At 39.9% G+C, this 19,468-nt stretch overlaps 1 protein-coding gene across 8 annotated transcripts in view; it reads left to right on the top strand.

The window, feature by feature from the left end:
- Positions 1-19,468, top strand: part of LOC131041176 (CBBY-like protein) — a 172,234-nt gene that overhangs the window by 48,440 nt on the left and 104,326 nt on the right. For 7 of the 8 annotated variants that reach the window (XR_009104983.2, XM_057974188.2, XM_057974173.2 and 4 more), the window contains exons 5-7: positions 1,708-1,776; positions 2,702-2,763; positions 12,040-12,120. Coding sequence is in view for 7 of the 8 variants with exons in the window: in XM_057974188.2 (XP_057830171.2) it covers positions 1,708-1,776; positions 2,702-2,763; positions 12,040-12,120 (212 nt within the window). In the remaining variant the exon portion in view is untranslated. The remainder of the gene's footprint in view (positions 1-1,707; positions 1,777-2,701; positions 2,764-12,039; positions 12,121-19,468) is intronic. The other variant, XM_059213904.1, reaches the window with a different exon arrangement.

Genomic DNA, 19,468 nt, shown 5'->3' with positions numbered 1-19,468 from the left:
GGATAGAATACTTAGTATTTTATTCTGTGTTCAAGGTATCATAAAAAAACACATCAACACAACCCAAATCGCCAAAAATGCTACAAAGAGCATCACTGCAATCTTGAATGCCAACCGAACTCTAAACCATCACCGAGTGCCAAGAAAATTTGAAATTGAGCTCTTGAAGAACATTGGAGCTCTCATAGGCCATAGCTTATCCGGAAACTTATGGAAAACCCCGAAAACTAGCCAACGCTCATGGATTAGTATGGTGTAAAAATGGGGATGTTACATTAGATCATTGTCCTTAATGACTGACTGATCCATAATCATCTCTTGACAATTTAAGTTTATGGTCCAATTGGCCATGTAATCAGCCACATTGTTGGCCTTCCTGTATATGTGTGATATTTTATAATTTTAAATTGGTATAGTATCACATGCTTCTGGGACAAGCTTTTTTAATTTCCAATTGGAAGACCAACATGCTTGAAATAGCATTCATGGTTATTTTGGAGTCAATATGTATGTAGTCTTTATTTATCATTTTGCATGTTTGGAGGCCCAACTTACGGCTTGAAGTTTGGCTTCATTATTGGTTCCATCCACTATTTTCTTTGCTGCCAGTGCCAAAATGTTGCCTTTATGATCTCCAACTGCACACTTTGCTCTAGACTTGCTTGGCCTCCTCAAAATTGACATTGGTACAATCAAGATCAGGTGGTACCCATCAAGTGCCCACTTTGAAATTGTGGATTGTTTGAACTCAAGGAACCCCATGAACGAGTTTTATACAATATAAGTTTTAGAAGCATATTGTATTTTGAAAATCTCTCATCATTATGATATTAGGTTGAAAGTGGATTGGCTCATAAAGTACAATTGCTGAGATAATTTCCCTCACTAGTTCCTTGAGGCATGACTTGCTGGGATCCAATTGAATTTTTTTGCTTTGGTTTTATATTTTATGAATTGTCTTTACAATTAAATTTCCATATTTGGATACCCAATTATTTTAGTATAACCTTTTCTTATTATCCTTAGCTGTTTAAGATGTAAGGATAGTTGACCAACATGTATGCTTAAGTGTTCTCGTAACAACATTTTAGTTGATTTCCTGAGTCTATGCTCATTAGAACAAAATTAAAATTACCATGATGTTTTTTTTTTCTTTTAAAATAAGTGGTAGTACATTATGTTGAAGCTTCGTAGGTCACTTGTTCCAGAAAGAGTGACTTCTTTCAAATGATATGCTTTTGGGCCAAGTTTGGAACTGGCAAAAGGTTCACCATGATAAGTAGATTTTATTATGTTGCACTACAAAGGTAGACAAGAGAGGATCCAAGTGGGAAAAATGGGACACAAAGGCTGACCTATTATATGTGTTAGATGCCAAGATGGGTAAATTGTTGTCAATTGCTTTCTCATAGTGGGATCCATCATTCATCAGAAACAAATTTGATTGTTATGTGGAGAGAGGGAAAGTGAGCAAGTAAAGGATGAGCATTGAGGCAGGGTCTGAAAGAGGGAGCATTGATATTGATCTATATTTTCATTTGTTTTCTTGTTATATCAAAATACTTATAATAAATAGTTGTTATCAAAAAACGTAAATATAATACCTTTCTTTTTGTGTCTCATGATTGATCTGTGTTTTCATTTCTTTGAATATCAACTTCTTAGAAATCATTTCTTACTGGAGTTATATCTTTTGTCTTGATCCAGATTGGATGGCCGACATCATATCCAACAAATGAGAAAGAATCATTTCTAAAAAACCTTTTGCGGGAAAAGGTATTACTATAGTGCAAACCCTTTCATTTACACTACAATTGAGCACCAGATTTTTCAACTTTATGCAGTATTTTTTAAAGTATTTTCTCTATATACTCGAAAATCCAAGCTCTATATGCTTGATATCCATGCATTCATTTTTCTTTTGTCGTATTTTGGTGTTTTTTTAAAACCAAATATTGATTCCATTGTGCCTAATGAAGTGCATCCACTGACATACTTTTAGCAAACATTAAAAATGAGACATAATAGCTTTTCATTTCATACCTAGCATGGAAGAGAGCATGTTGATTGAAAAATTATATTAATATGTTGTAGTTGTGTTTAGAGGGAGATTTATATTTATCCTGTAGCTTGAGTTCAGGTTGACATCTTCACTGAACTGGTATAACTTCCTTAAAATTTGCAAGATAATAATGGACTGCATTTTCTACTATTCTGTAGATTACTGCTTTTTTACTGTTAGATTTTGGTCTGGTGGTTTTAGTTGTTATTTTATGAAACAACTGTCAGGCATTAATAAGATTGACATCTTCACTGAACAGGTGAAAATTTCTTAAAATTTGCAAGAAAATAATGTATACATCTTCTACTATTCTGTAGATTACTGCTTTTTTTGGTGTTAGATTTTGGTCTTGGTGGTTGTCATTGTTATTTTATTGAAACAACTCTTGGGCATAATTGCTGAAGAATATATTTTAAATGCTGCTGTCAGAATTAATCTACCTTCTCATGGAAATGAATGGAAGTCATTTTAAACTTGATTGTGCATCTGTTGTAACATCTGAAGGTTGGAAATTGATGGGGATTTTGAGCAAGCGTACTTATCCTCTTGCAAGATGCTTTTCTTCCATTTTATTCTCTCTATATCCACAAACAAACTATATTATTAATGGTAAACTAATGGAATCTTGATGAATGGAAGCGTTGTGCTTTGGAAGATTATGTTAGATCCAGCAGCTTATCGTTGCGGCCAGGAATTGAGAAGTAAGTTTGAATGAACTTCTATTTATTTAGTCTGAATATGAAATCTGAATTTTTCATTTGATTGGGCTTTGTTCACTTAACTATAGCCATCTTTTTCTTTTGTCCTTTTCCTATTTGCTGGGTGCAATGCTTCAATTTTTAAAGATGAATGCCTAGGACTTCTTGTAAATTTCTTGATGAGGTCACTAAAAAATAAAAAAAATGTATCATGTTTTTGAGTTATTTTGAAAGTTGTTAAGTGTGCTCGTTGTTGTGTAAGAGGGTTTGGGGTGGGTCTTTATTTAGGGCGCCTATGTGAAAGAAAAAAATTGCATTTTAGGTCAACAGGTGTTGGAAGTTACAAAAGTAAAATACTAGGATAAAGAAGAGTCCTAAGAATTAAAAAGTAACTATTGCACACAATGTAAACACCAATAAGAGAAGGTGAACTCAAAACATGGAAACCCTAGTCATATGATAGAAGTGAAAATAGTATAGCTACATGAGGATATGAAGGAAATAGAGTCTATGAAAAATAAAATTAATGCTGAAAATTAGGAACGACTCATTTGAATCAAAGGTTGGAGCATACAAGATAGACATACGTCTATCTAGTATAAATTTAGCTAGTTGCATCTAAGATTGGGGAATCTGGTTGCTATATCCATGTAGAACAGGGATTCAAGAAAAAAATAACTGATAAATGATTGGGGATTGGTCTAGTAAAGGACCTCAAGTTGGTAGCTCATAGAAGTTGGATGAGCATGCAAATGAAATGACCTAGACAATTGAGTACATCATGGTTTTGACCTTTAGTCGCGAAGGCTTGAAGTTGAAGTTGGTTGAGTGCATGTATGATCACCAAACCTAACAAGAGAGTACTTTTCATTATGAACAAGGGAGAATGCCTTTAGGCTCTCTTGTTTTATGGATAAAGGAGGAGGAGGGATTTGATTGATAAATTGAGGTGTGAACAATAATATAGGTAGTTGATTGATTGATGTGTGAGTGATAGTGAGTAAATGGGAACAATGACTTAAGCATGACTATGGCTACAAAAAGGGAGGATGCCCTATCCATTGTAGGCCCTCATCCTCCTGTGGCCAGATGAGTGGAGTCAAAACTAGTTATAATAATGTTTTGTGGGGGAATATAGCAAAGGGGGTAAGGTTGGGCAGTACTAGAGGGAGCAGTGTCCTTTTAGAACCTCTCCTAACTAATGAGGTTTGTAAGCCTCTAAAGGTGGAGATTTGCAACAATCTCTATGGCTGGAATTTCGGAAAGGAGTATTAGTTGGCCTTAATATTGGATAGAAATAGATATACTGCTTAGTGTTAGTGAGAATTTTTTGAAATGGTAAATGTGTGATCTATTAATGAAAGAAATGAATTACATATAGGCATTTACATTATGATGTTTCTAAATGAAACAATCGTCAACTGAGATCTAACTTAGAAACTATCTAAGAAAACTAAAGATGACTAAATAGACTAAATGACCATTAAATAATTAATTAATTACTCAAATACTTGTTGACGTGGCTAAAATCGCATTGCTATGACTCCATTTGGCCAACGCATAATAGAATGTACTCGCTGAGTATCCTATCCTCTCTTGAGATAAGGAAATCCCTAATGCTGTTTTAAATTGATCAATGGGGGATGACCTCAAGGTTTCGGTTGTTAGGTCTTGACTGTAGGATTACTCAGTGTTCGATGTGATTTGCTGGGAGCACAAGGGGACTTATGTTTTGCAACAAGCTAGTCTGCTGCGATTTTCGGACTGCGAAATAAAATCAAAAGGGAAGGGTTCAGGAAGCCTAAGGACAAGGAAGATAACAGTTGATGCAATGGGTAGACATATTTTGATAAACCAGTTCTTGTTTTGCCAAAGACACCCTCACAACTAGACAAGAACGGTGCAAGCTCCAAGGGATGAAGGATTTTCAGATCGAAGACACTCATTTTAGGCACCCAATTCTGGTGCAGCCTAAGACGAACACCTGCAGTTGAACTAAACACAGTTTGGGTTCAGACTAACCATGCACGGTGACCTACAATCAGCAGACCCCCAATGGTATGAACCAGAAATGCATCAAATACCCCTCTACACTTCACCATTAAAATCCTTGCACTCTAAAATTAACCAGTTGAAAGAAAACATGCAAACAGACTAAATTCAAAGACAACAAACACCATATTTCAATGTTCATATATTTGCTTCAGCTACCATTACAACAATTTCTGCAACATCTCTGTGCTACTGCTAAAATCTAACCTATTCTAACTTCTAAAATCTAACTACAAATTCTAACTATCTCCAAAATTCTCACCCTTTACAAAAGAAATGTCTCTGCCTTTTATAGATTTTGCAATTCTGAATTAAAGGCCAGGATCGACTGCATCCAAGGGCCCTGGTCTGCATTCGAGAAGTTGGCAGCTTTAACCCATGCCCATTAAATTCTCAGTCATCCACCCAACCACTATCTCAACTGCCTACCACTATTTGGCTTTAATTTAGGTCTATTTGGTAGTTGAACATAACTGTCCACAACTGACCTGTTTCCCCTCTATTTCAAAATATCTTCAGTGGGGCCGACAGGCAGTTTTACAATAAAACAGTTTCAGTTTCCAGAAACTGAACTTCTGGAATTAAATCCAGCTGTGTATTTCTCGAGAATGCATAGACTTGTAGCATTTAGAGTGTTCTTCGGTCTTTGGTCTCGGTGGTGGGCTTCATCTTTGTGGTCTGGTGGCACAACGACACGCTTCCCAATGCTCGGTTTAGATCTCGCGCTCCTGCATCTTCTTCTTTAGCTTTCAACGCCTAGCTCCTTGACGTTTCAGACCTTCTCCTGGTTCTTCGGGATGATGCCTTCAACCTGCGAACAATCAATCTCACTTTAATAAATCAATTTGAAAAATTAATTAAATTAATTTAACAAACATTAAATTTTAACGTTTGGCTCAAGAAGCTTTTTGTGAGATGAATCTTTAAATGTTTTCGCTTGATAGAGGTGAAATGTGAGATTTTATTTTAAATGCTCATTTGCTTCTTTCTTTGGAATTTCGCGCATATTAGGCAATTGGAAACCTCTAAGCATTTTTGACCTTCGGCCTATGAGAATTTCGACTTATTAGATTTTCAGCCAAATTGATTATTCTGCAACTTTCTTTTTAAATCCCGCAAACTCCACAAAATCGCCGAGTTGTCTTCATTGCGCCCATTATAAATTGGAAATTCAACATGCTTAGTAAAAATGCGCTATTTGGAAGCTTAGTCATTTTTGGCTTTGGAACTTGTTTGACGCGATTTGCTATTCTCCAAAGTTTTTCGGTTTACTGTCCGAATTTGCTAACTTCCTCGTGATGTTTATTTGCTTTTGGTGTTTTTGGTCTTAAAGCATAAAATGTGAACTTTCATTTTAAAACTTTCACTCGATTTAGGCCTAAAAGGCTCTTTTGCAAATTAAAGTTAAAACGCCTTTACTTCTCATTTTTGCGTTTTCGAGTTAGAAGGCCATTTTCGGCCCAAAATCATATTTTCACGATTTATGACATTTTCGGTTCAAGAGTCTACTTTTCATGATTTTAAAGATTTTCGGCCTAAAAGGCCGTTTTGCAAATTTAGAATAATGCCAAAAAGGAGACTTTCACGATTTTAATGATTTTCGTTAAAGTTCGGGGGCCTTTGTGTTTTTCGGCCAAATGAGCCGTTTTGAGAGCTGTTGTTATTTCGCGATTTTCTTTTCTCCTCTTCGACCTAAAAATGATATTTCAGCTTGTCAATTTTTCGGGCTATAAAAACCCTCTGCAAGTTCGGGTATAAGCGATTTTACTTGTCCTTTCTGCAAGCGAACTTCGGGCATACTGAAGGAAATGCGAGAATTTTGACTTAAAACATTTTCGGCTTACAATGCGATACTTAAGCTTGCCTTTCATTTTCGGGTCGATGAGGTAGTTTGCATGATTTTCATTTTTGACTCCATTTTTCGTCTCCTTTGAAGATTTTGCAAGATTAAAATGGTTTTCGGTTTGAATGGCCTATTCGCAAGTTATGCCATTTTCGGGCTAGAGGTCCCTTGTGCAAACTTTGACGCGATTTACACTTGGCCTCCTTTTTCGGCCTTAAAGGATATTTTGTGAGTTTCGGGCAGATTGGGGATTCAGCGAACTTGTGCGAGTTTCTTCATTTCGGCTTGTGAGGGCGATTTTGAATAACCAGTCGAACTTTTCATCACCACAGGCCTTCTTCTCTCCTATCGAGCAGACAAACACAACACGGGGGGTCCCTGTCAATGACGGGGCGTGTGTGCTATACGCACAACAATACCCTCCCTTAATGGTCATCCTATGAACTACACCAAGTTGCCCCCTAACTTTTACATACTTTTTCAGGCTCAGAGACTTGGTGAGAATGTCTGCAGTCTGGTCCACAGTTGGAACATATTGCAAGACCATAGTTCCATCTTCAACAAGTTGGCGCATGAAGTGACAATGAAGCTTAACATGTTTGGTTCGCTTGTGGAAGACTGGATTCTTGGCAAGTTTCATCACCCCATGATTGTCACTATACAAGGGTGAAGGCCTTGCTGGAAACATTTTCATGTCAGATAGCATCCTTTGAAGCCAAACTGCCTCGCATGTTGCCTCACAGACTAGGGTTTTTTAGGCAGATTTTGGTGTGGCAGATGTCTTGTGTTCCTATTGTTGTGTGATGTCTCTGTTTTTGTGTCATGCGAAGTATGGTGGTTTTGCACGATTTTCTCTTAAAAATCGTGGTTTCTTGTAGTCTATTTTGGGTCATAGTGCTCATCTGCAACAATTTTTGACAGTTTTTTTACAAAGTCGTGGCTATTGTTGTTTTTCAGACGCAATGGAGGGTTTGGTGATTTTTCCACAAAATCGTGGTTTTAGTTTTTTGCCAATTTTTTTTCAACAAAAAATGATGCTTTTTGAGAACCTGATATTTGTGTATTTGGATAAAGGGAGAGACAACTTTGTTATCCAACATAGGTTGGAAGGATTGTGGTTAACTTAGTCATCTCCAGAAGTTCTATAGAACCAGGGACGATCTCAGCAGTAGATTCATGTCGCAGAGTGTTTTGAAGAGAAGGGGGTGGCCTTCTATGCAAAAGACCTACAGATTTTGTCATGTCTTCTATCGGGTAGTTAGAACAATGAAAATTAAGGGAGGGTATTCAAATAATATTGTAATGTTTCTGTAATGGTCGTCTTAGTCGTTTAGTTTATATTTATAAACTTTTGTTTATGTCTTTCGTGTTTCTATTATCGATTGTTTCCGTTATGGAAAGATCTTGTATTATCTGTTTAAGGAGTCTTTCGTCTCCTTTGTAAATATCGAACTCTCAATTATTATAACATTTTTTTCAATAACTTTTTTCATATACACAACCTCCTATAGCTTTTTCGTATAGTGGCCTTGTTCTACTTCTATTCTTTTAGCTCAATCATCTTGATCTTTCAATCCCTGCTTGTACTTAGCAGACTTATTGACTTGGATCTGTGTGAGCTTATTTTGCCAAGAAACATGCTCTTGGAAGTGAGTTTGTTGCTTCTTCAACTTATCAAGCAAGCCTCGATATACGTGAGATAGAAGGAGTAATAGGAGGATGAGACTTGGTTGGTAACCACTGTTGAGACATCTCACTGGTCTCATGCTTGGATTGGCCATGGTTCAAAAATGCACGACTAAATTGTAAGTGGCATGCTTCCTTCACAAACTTATGGATCCAGTCTGCTTCATTTCAAATCAAATGAGCATGAATGTGCAGACAACCAACTCTACATCCTTTACAATTTTGTCAATGTCCATCATGACCCGAGTCATGGTTTTCAAACTCTACAGGAATTGGTCAATACACAATATGGATTAGCTTTATCCAAGTGAAGAAAATGAGTGGAAATAGACTCTCGAGTAGGAGATAAATAGTCACTAAGTCCTGCTTGTGAAGATATTATACAAGAGTTAGATGCTACATTGACCTGAGTGTTGTGTTCTTGTGTTGGCTCCTATGTTTGTTCATACCAATGTTGCATCTAAAAAGAGATACTCTCGCATTCTATTGTGAAAATGGCAGTGAATGAATGAAGAGAGTTAATGGGAGAAATTTCCATGTCCGTCCAGTGTTGACTGGTGTGCACACCTGATCCAGCCAATCCTCAATGTAGCATGCATCATTACCAGGGATCAAGGGGTGATGCCATTACCATAGTACATGGAACAACAGATGGAACAAGAGCAGGTGTGCTGGACTGTTTCAAAGATGGTACAAGGTAAAAAAAATTCTTGAAAGGAATAGTACTCCGGTCCCCTCAAACTCACCCTGGCCTTTGTCAGTATTATTACACTCTTTTTTGTCATTTTTACTGACAATGTCTGCATCATTAGAAGTTGCTTCCTAAATAATGACTTGCTTCCTCTTCTTGGTGCTTACTTGTTGATCTTTTGTAGACTCATCTGTCCTCTTGGTCTTAGGCAGAAGAATGCCCACATACTTCCATCTAAAATATATGTTTAGGCTGAATCATAGCTAGTGTTGGCATTCAAATCACTGTTTAAGTTAGCCTGTGTATATCTGCATCTAGGAACAGTACGATGGCATGCTTTTAGGGAGAGGAACTCATGAATCCAACTTGACAACTTCCCTATTTACAAATACACAATTCTCTTTCCATAATGGAAGTGGACAATGGAACTCTAAGAAAGGCACTAAATATGGATTGCCAATACATAGCCATTTTGGAACCTTATTTGGAGGCAAAAGCCAATAAAAGTTTGCTCTAAACATCCTCATTTCTTTTGTGCAGTTGGTTGGTGTCAATCATATTAGAAAAACACTCATCTGGTTTAAAGTTGTTCATCCCCATGTCGCAACAGCAGTAGTGAGAGAAAAAAAAGGGGGAAAAAATGGTTTTCATGAGTGAGACACATGATGGTCATTCAGTCAAGGGAGAAAAGGGTCATCATGTGTAAGACACAATCTTATTCTGTGCACTATTGTTATTTGCAAAATCAAGAGATCTTCAAAGAGAGCAGCCAAGTTTCTTGCATACCTTGATAGGTGTGATATTAGGACTGTGAATACTTGAAAATAGTGATAGCTGTGACCTTAAGGCTGTGGATAGATGGGAATAATGATTTTACTTTTTGAAAGAGAGAAAAATTGGTAAAGTGGCCAGAATATTTTTAATAATACTACCTGCTGTGAAATGTGCATAGAAATATGCAAAATACAATTAGTTTAAGGGTGTTAAAAAATATTGATAATGTCTTTCCACCAAATTTCAATGTGAGGAGTTGAAAATTAGAAGTGAGAACACTGCCAACCATTAGATGTGGCGGTTCAACAATTCTACCTCCATATCTTAAATTTCTTGTCAATTAGGTACACCACATATGTCATTTTCTTATTCAATCTGGTTTTCCATCTCTTCATCATAAGGGGTTTGGAGACCAGACTCAGCAATGTCAATGACATTCACTTACTTTTTCCAATAAAGAGATCTAAAACAAAACAAACAATAAAAAGAGAAAGAAAAATAAATTAAAGATTGGAACAAACTAAAAAACTTTAAAGATAATTAAAAATATGAAGGATTACCTGGTCACATGGAATGGAACTGTACAATGAAACTAGGAGTTTCTAACTGCACTCCTCGCCACTTGTGTTTGCCTATATTCCAATCAGCCATCTCAATTATTGGCTAGGAACCTAGAGACATGCATGGGGCAATACATGTATTATGAATTCAATACTGATTCATGAATTCTAGATCCAACATCTATGCAAACTTAAAAGGAACGAAGGAAGATTAAAGTGCTTGGTTGCCCTATGATCCCCATCTCTTCATTTTACCTCTTTCTAGCCTTCTTTTGCTTAAAGCAATTTGATTGAGCTTGCACCTCTTTCACAACTTTATGCGGGGCTTGTGAGCCTTGCGTACACAATAAAATGTTTTGGTCAGGTATAAAACCAAGGTAGAATTTCAGTCAATTAATGCCTCCTCCAATAAGTTTGGCTTTGCAAGGATTGCCACCTTCACTTTCCTAGCACCTGAAGTGCCATTTTTTCCATTAAGGTCCTCTCTTCATTGCACCGACATTATAACAAATTGCAAATGTGCTATAATTACAGGGGAAATGCTAAAGTTTCTTAAGAGAATCTAAGAAAGGAAACTGTAACAAGAGAGGCAAAAATTGGAATTTTAACATTTGTATATTAAAAAAAGAGAGATAAAAGGAAGAATAAAAAGAGATAAATAAATAGTCAAATAATATCTGTTGTTTTCGTTTTTATTTTTATCTTTTTTTTAATCTTGTCTCTATATTTAATAAGAGACTGAGCAAAATAAAGAGAATAAAATATGAAATGATGGAGGGAGATCAAATTAGAATAGAGCAAGAGAGATATAAAAAGAAAATAAATAGTAACATAACTTTTTGAAAATTTGAATGCGGATGCTGTAAATCCAAAGACCAAAACTTGCTGCTGCTGCTGTTTGAGCTCCAAAGTCTGGACATGAAATACAGAGCATGTTTAGACTTTAGAGTGAGTTTTAGTGGGTATTTTAGCTTTTTAGTGACTGAGGTTTTTTATGCCTTTTTCATTTTGAAGTATTTTTCATCCACTTTATAATCGCAAGTCCCGATTTCTGAATTCATGAGTCCTCATACACCTGTACATTCTTGCAAATTTAGCAATTTCTGCACAAACTTGGAAGATTTGCGCTTGCTTGGACTCTGATTTACAGAACTTGCTGAGTAACCTTGATTTACATTGCATTCTCATAGCAAGAATAATGCCATTATGGCCTATATTTGAAGGGCAATTAGTTTGTTGGTGTGCTTGTAAAGTAACTTCCACATCCAGTCCACCAGAGTGTCCTGAAATAACGGACATTTGTAAATTTCAATCCTGAATAAGGCCTGGAGACCCATTTTAGACACCAAGTAAGTCTTGGCCGAGTTGTTGTGTGAAGCTTGAGTTTGATTCCAAAATCAGCTCATCAAGTCTGCCAAGTTAGAGTCTGATAACTATTCTACCAACACAGTGATTGATAGGTTCAGTTTAAGAAAGGAAAGAAAATGCCACTAAATACATTCTTAAAATTATTTGATTTCTTATAATTCTTTGATGAGTCTTCTTGTCCATGCTTTTTGTACTTGAATATGTAGTTAGTTGCATAATTTCAGGTTTTAGTTTAATATAGGAACAAATAGTTGCCAAGGTTAGCTAATCAATAGCTATGTGATGTGCTTATAAAATTTTTGCAGGTTTATGGATGATGCATTTGAGGAACAAATACCGGTCATTATATTATCTGCATACAGTAGGAATGGAGAAGAAACTGCTAGGTCTGTCACATCTAACAGAAGTTACAGAACAGCCAAATATAGTTGTTTTATCCCAATTGAAAATTTCATTAGCCATAATTGCATATTAATAAATTTTCAACTCTCCTGTAAATTTTTTTATGTAATCTTGACTGCATTTGATTATTCTTATTTGTAGCTACAATTGTCTAGGAAGCATGCAAATCACTTTCTTTTCCTAATCTATTCTTTTGCATTAGGTTTTCTGTGAGAGTATTTTGGGTGTTTACTCTCTAAAATGGTGTAAAGGTTTTGTCAAATGTTTATCATGTTTTAATGTCTATTCAATTGAATTTTTAAATCATTGTGGGATAGATATTTTTTGTCAAAGGCATTTCTTTTTCCCTCAAGCTTTCTTGGCATCAAAGTAATGCATTGAAAAGAAATTTTTGGTATACATAAACTGAGCACTTAATTTCTAAAAATAATGGATGTAACGCTCAATTGTCAAGAAATGTTTAAAAACAATGTGTTGCATAAAATTGAACTTTTGAAGTTCATTTCCCATACATGCACTCCACATTAAAAAATTATGGAAAACATCCATCAATGATTTCATTGAGAATAAGAAACCTACATGGATTAGAAAGGATATGAACCTATCTTTAGACATGTATTTCATGACCTCAATAGTTATTCTCATGTTAGTACATTTATTCCGAGATTTTGGACTTTAAACAAATTATAATGATTGATTTTCAATTTAAGTTCTGAAGTTCCCATCGAACTAGGTGGCCTTGAAATGCCTTGGACCGGCTTCAATTCACTAGGATCCAATTGTGGTAGTTTTTGTGATGTTTTCCTGTATTGGGCTTTATCTTTGATATATCCCAAGGTTTTATGATTTTATTGTTGGGGATGGATTTCATTCAAGTGCTATATATGTTAGTTTTACTTGACATCCATTTTTGTCTCCTCACTCTCAGCATAGATTGATATAATTTTTGACCCCAAAATTTGGGCAAAATATATATCTTCAAATCTTGATGTAACTTACAAAAAACCTTACTCTAGATAAACCTTGTACAATTAGTTAGCATGTCGATTAGACTTCCCAACAAATCTGCATGTGAAATTTGTTTACCTCACTGGGTAAACAGGAAGAATACAGAAATCGAACAGCAATGTACAATGCAAATATAAAAGAAGTACCAGAATAAGCCTTCCATTAATGTCAAAGGATGTTCATATTATATCTGTCGCCAACATTACATGTCCTCTAACACCCGGAGGTGATACAATATATGACTACCGAAGGGGTGCGACACAACCGTCGCGACTCCAACTACCTACCCGTCGGCTAACTAACTGACCGCCGTAATTCATTATTACCGACGACAACATAAACATAACATAACAACATAACATAATGACATAATGATTATTCCCGACAACATCATCCCCCCCAAGAAAAGAAGTCGACTCTGACGACTTAATACAAATTAGAGAGGAACGGCAGGAACTATTGACGCTAGTCGGGCCTAGATCTTATACACTTGTTGTGTCCTCGCCTGAAAACCCCTTTCTACCATCCGATGCTCAAGTGCGGATTTCACCAATATGGCTTCCTTAGCCATCACAGTCCTCCTGTGCCTAACCCAAACTTGTTTGCAAAACACGTTTTTCAGTCTCAGCTTCCACCAACTGCTACTCAAATGATACTGTCTCCCTAGCCAATTTGTCCTTGATAGCCACCCATGCTGCTCTCCTGGGTACGCTGAACTAAGTCTCACGCGACTATTGCCTCCAACTTGGTGGTCAGCTCCTCCCGAGCCCTCTGTGCATCCACCACGGCAACCTCACGTCCCGCCGAGACATCCTCCGAGTTCCTCAAAGCGTACCAGTCATGCCTGGAGGTGGCCACAATCCGCTGGCACAAATGCTAGGAGACACCTCAAATCCTCCATCACACTCCCCAAAGGCTAAAAACTGAACTGAATAACTCCCTGGTGTCATACAACTGTGCGGACCTGCAATGCCTTCCCTCAAACTCTGTTTGTTCCCAACCTCCAAATCCGTCTCCCTCTACGGCTTATGGCATTCCCGCCAATGCTTAGCTGCAGGCTTCCTTCTCACAGTACGGACAAGCACAACACTTCCTGTGGTATTCTGTAGCTCCAAAATAAACTGGGGGTCTGGGGGCAACGCCCCCAGCGGGGTCGAGGGGCAGCGCCCCCGCGGGGTCTGGGGCAGCGCCCCAGCGGGGTCGAGGGGTAGCACCCCCGCCGCCAACACCAATTTACAACCTTCAGAACCCCATGAAAGTCCATGGCGCACTGCATTTCTGTGATATTTTATGATGTCAAAAACCCTTCTTCTACACTCCAATATTTTCAGTGTCGAATCATTTTTCAATCCGTCGTCGTTTTTTTTTTTTTTTTTAGGCACTGTAATGTCCCGCCATACCACCTCCAATCGTGCGGTGACTTCCCTACTTCGTGCGGTGTAATTGGTTCTTTCTGCATTTGTGCGGTGATTGTCTTCCCTTCGGCTGCTTTTCTTCCTTCGGCATGTGCGGCTTTCCCTTCGGTAGCTTTTTATCTCCTTCGGCGGTTTTCCCTTCGGTAGGCGGCTTTATGCCCACGCGGCCCTTCGCGGCTTCCACCGCACGATGGGCTCCACCTTCGGTGGTGCCCGCACGGTGGGTTCCACCTTCGGTGGTGTCCACCGCACGGTGGGTTCCACCATCGGTGGCTTCCACCGCACGGTGGTGTCCACCTTCGGTGGTGTCCACCGTTGGTGGTGCCACCGTACGGTGGTCTCTTTTCCTTCGTTTTTCTTTCTTTCTTTTTTTTTTTTTTATTATTATTATTTTTGACCGTACGGTCGCCTGTCATACGACCGTACGGTTTTTTTTTTTTTTTTTTCCCTCCTCTCCTAATTTAGATGTCTTAGAAAGTCGTCTGTTCGGGTCCCGTGTCTCTGGGATTGCCCTTCATCCTTCTCGGTTTTCCTCGCTCGACAGTCTCCTGTTTTGGTCCTATACCTGGCGAGTCGCCGACCTCTCGAGTCTCCTTCCATCCTCTCGGGTCCCCCTCCGGACTCTCGAGTGTCTGTCTGGCCTCTCGGGTCCCTTGCGCACTTCGCGTGGTAAGGTTTCAATTTGTACCCGTTGGTGGCCAATCTATTTTCACTGGTCATTGAAAGACCTGGAACCACAAATTCTACAGGGACCACGACCTCCTTCCCATACATAAGAAGAAGAAGGATAATAAAGATTTTGAAGGCTGCGGCCTTCCACACAGGGTTCCAATCGGTGCCGACACTCTTCGGATTATTTACGTCGCCAGGGTTTGGGGTGTCTCCCTTCCAATATTCTTTGTATTCCGGCAGGTACACCTCTGTTGGTTGCTCTGGTTCCTCTACTTCGAGCCTGTAGCTTTGGAACATTTCGTAATCTTCCATCTGCCAGTGGAAGAGCCCGTTAGTTGAGCATACCTCATCTTCAGAACATCCCTCCAATTCTAGCACCCCTTCACTGTTTGGCTCCATCGCGTTCTTGCCCTTACTTTCATCGGGACCCCCTTCCCCTTTATTAGAGTCCTCCGAGTCGGAAGAGGCGAGCTCTTCGCCGACATTTTGGGTGTGTAGGTCAATGGTATATTTTCGCCCTCCCTTCTCCATGGAAAGTGTATTTTTCTTCCAGTTGTGGTTTACCCTTGCGTTGATCAACCACACTCTCCCCAGGATGGCATCATAGCCTTTCTTCTTCGAGGGAATGACCACGAAATCTAACAAGAATGGTTGCATACCAATTGTCACTTGCTGGGCCATCAACAGGCCGAGTGGCTTAATGTCGTGTTGATCCGCTCCCACCAGGTTGAATGTGGGTGGCCATAGGGTGGGCTTCCCCAGCCGCTTCCATGTTTCTTCTGATAGTACATTCACCCCAGATCCACCGTCCACAATGGTGTCCTTCAGAATGGTCCCACGGATACCCATTTCTACCACAGCTGGGTGTCTACCACTACTCACGGCTAGTAACATCGGGTTAGTCGAAGGGCTGACGGAAACCTCCACCTGTGGTGTACTCTTCGTAGCGGTGGCGGGAACCCCTACCTGTGGTGCACTCGACGATGCGGTGCTTTGCACATTGGTGAGGATGGCAGTCCTCAATTGTGGCATAGAGTCTAGAAGGTCTTTTACCTTTATCGACACCTCTATCTGCAAGATTTGCTCAATGATGTTATTTTCCGCTTCCGTACGGAATGATGTACTCGCCACCTCGTTGTCCCGTCGTTCGGTCATCATCTCACGTTCAATATTGGCCTTTGCCTCCCGTAATCTCTCCTTCTCCGTACGGGGGTCGGGATAAGTGGCTTTTTTCATTTGGGCGCGGGTGATCGCCAATACTTCTTTCTCACCAGTCTTCTCAGCCTTCTCAATGTTGAGGAGATTAACCCCTGCCTGCGGGCAATTTGCGTCCTCATGGTCGCCTGGCCCACACCAACGGCAGAGGTGCTGAGGGGTGGCTTCCTTCGTGCAATCACGGGCGAAGTGCCCCCACTGATTACAGGCCCTACATTGGATAATTGGCCGGCCCTTGGCGTCATACTGGAGACGGCTTCCGTTATTGGTATTGTTGCTATTCCTTCCACCGCCGCATCTGTTGTCCCGGTATCCTCCAGATGATGCATTATTGTTTGCCTCCGATGTGGATGGCTGCTCCTGCGCAAAGAGCACTTGCTGGTTACGTGCCTTCAGATTGTATGGACATTCCTTCGTAGAATGCCCCATAATCTGGCAGATGTCCCAGAATGCCTTCTTGGGACAGGCACCTTTCGTGTGGCCGCTCTCCTTACACTCCGTGCACCATAGTTCATCGTCCTTACTTGTAGTCCCCTTCATTGTCTTAAATTCTTTTAACATCCTTTCCATATCTTTTTGAAGGGCTGTGACTTTCTTCCTCGGCTTCTCGTCACTACTACTCTCTTCTTCCGATGTGTCATCATCTTCAGATGATGATGAGGTCTATTCTTCTTCTTTTTGGCCGTCTTATTTTCACTTTCCAGGTCCATGGCCCGGTTGTATGCGTCGTCGTAGGATGTTGGAGGCACAATTTTCATCTTCCGTCGTAGCTTAGGGTTCAAACCCTCGACAAACCACCTCTTCTTCAAGCCATCGGCCGGTTGGCTTTCCATTTTCCCGACTAACTCTTTTAGTCGGCGCCCGTACGCCCTTACAGTCTCCTTCTTTCCTTGCTTTGTTCCGTAGATTTCGGAAACTATCTCGTTATCATCCCGGAGAAGCCAGAATTCCTTCTCGAATGCCTTCTTCAATTCATCCCACATAGTTACACTGGTTTTATCCAAGTCTGCGTACCAGTCAATAGCCACTCCTCTCAGTGTGGCGGGGAACTGCTTCATCCATTCATCCTGGTCAGTCACCCCGTTGGCTGTCCAGATGGTTTCGCATGTACGGCAATGCCGTGCGGGATCATCTTTGCTATCCCCGTTGAATTTGGGTAACTTCTGTTTGGTCGCCATTGATGGAAATCGTCTACTTGGAGGTGGTTGTGGCTATGTCTGCCCTCCGGTGCTGCTCCCTCCGATGCCGCTGATGCCTCCTGTGGTGGTGACCAAAGGTACGGTGTTCTGCCTTGTACCTACCGTGCGGTTACTTCCTCCGATGCCGCTGATGTCTCCTGTGGTGGTGACCGAAGGTACAGTGTTCTGCCTTATACCTACCGTGCGGTTAACTTCCCCTTCGTCATCACCCGTGCCAGGCTCCCTTCAGTGATCCTCCCTTTGTGGCACTTCGTCGTCACCCGTGCCCGGCTCCCTTCGGTGATCCTCCCTTTGTGGCGTGAGAGATAAGTTTTTGAACCGATCTCGAGTCTCTTCAACTAGTTCTCTCCGTAACCTAGTTTCCTCCAGAAACTCTTCAAGGCTTCTCGCTCTACCGTAGTCTGGCGACGCGTAGAAATTCCCCTCGGCTTCTGCACCTTCCGTGACACCTCCTTGGTTCCCTTCGGGCAACCCTTCGGCAGGTCGTCCTTCGGCAAGTTGCCTCAGCCTCCGTCTACGTTCTACACGTTGTTCCAGAATCAAAGCCTTCTGCGCAGCCTCCCACTCGTCGGTTTCTAATTTCTTATTTCTGTCTTTATTCAGTAAATTGGGCATTAATTGTGGTACAATTTCATGTTTCTCAACACATAAATCAAAACACAACACGTCTTTATTAATTCATTCTTTTGTATACAATCAACATAATTCTTCTGCTTCTAACAGTGTTCTTTATTTCTCTCCTTTCACAATTTAAGGATTATTTGTCCTTTGTCGGTCTTCCCTACGTCCGTCATCCTGGCGCTCATGAAATTCTCATAAAATTTGCTGTCGTCGGTTCTCCGGGTTTACTTCACCAACGGGTAGGCCCATTGTGTCTGTGCGCCATCCGTGTCTTCCATTCCTGAGTTCGTCTAGGCAACGGCACCAAATGTTTACCTCACTGGGTAAACAGGAAGAATACAGAAATCGAACAGCAATGTACAATGCAAATATAAAAGAAGTACCAGAATAAGCCTTCCATTAATGTCAAAGGATGTTCATATTATATCTGTCGCCAACATTACATGTCCTCTAACACCCGGAGGTGATACAATATATGACTACCGAAGGGGTGCGACACAACCGTCGCGACTCCAACTACCTACCCGTCGGCTAACTAACTGACCGCCGTAATTCATTATTACCGACGACAACATAAACATAACATAACAACATAACATAATGACATAATGATTATTCCCGACAACAAAATTGTCTTACAAAGCAAGACTTCACAATTTCATAAGTTGTAATTATCTGAAAATGACTGAGGGAGAACTGTCACGATTCCACCACAAACAGAAGACAACAGACCATAGAAAACCATCTTAATTCTATGATTTTCTGTTCAAAGCATGGACAATCAGATAGTAAGATCGACAATGAACAAGAGAAATCACGTGGGGGCAGCGGCCAGTACTCTTGTTCCATTATACATCCAATATCATTAAGAGGCACGATTAAGGAGTAACCTATGTTAAGCGCTTAATGATGAAGGGCCACCATTCAAGTTTGAAGTGGTATGATTCTTTCTAGAAGGACAACTACTTTCCAAAGGTCGCCTCCCTCCTTGAAGACATTCACCTATAACATGAGGAAAGCCACGATGGGATAAGCATTGGATGGGATCAAGGAATAAAACTGAAAGAAGAGGATCGGGCATTATAATCCAATGGTAGCAAATTAATATATCGGTATTATGTATCTCAAATATGCATTAAGGTAATAACTACAAATATATGTTTTGAAATATCAATGATATGAAATAATTAGTTATAATATTA

This window comes from Cryptomeria japonica, chromosome 11, assembly GCF_030272615.1.
Source record: "Cryptomeria japonica chromosome 11, Sugi_1.0, whole genome shotgun sequence".
NCBI classification, from domain to species: domain Eukaryota; kingdom Viridiplantae; phylum Streptophyta; class Pinopsida; order Cupressales; family Cupressaceae; genus Cryptomeria; species Cryptomeria japonica.
This window is presented reverse-complemented; position numbering and strand designations above follow the sequence as displayed.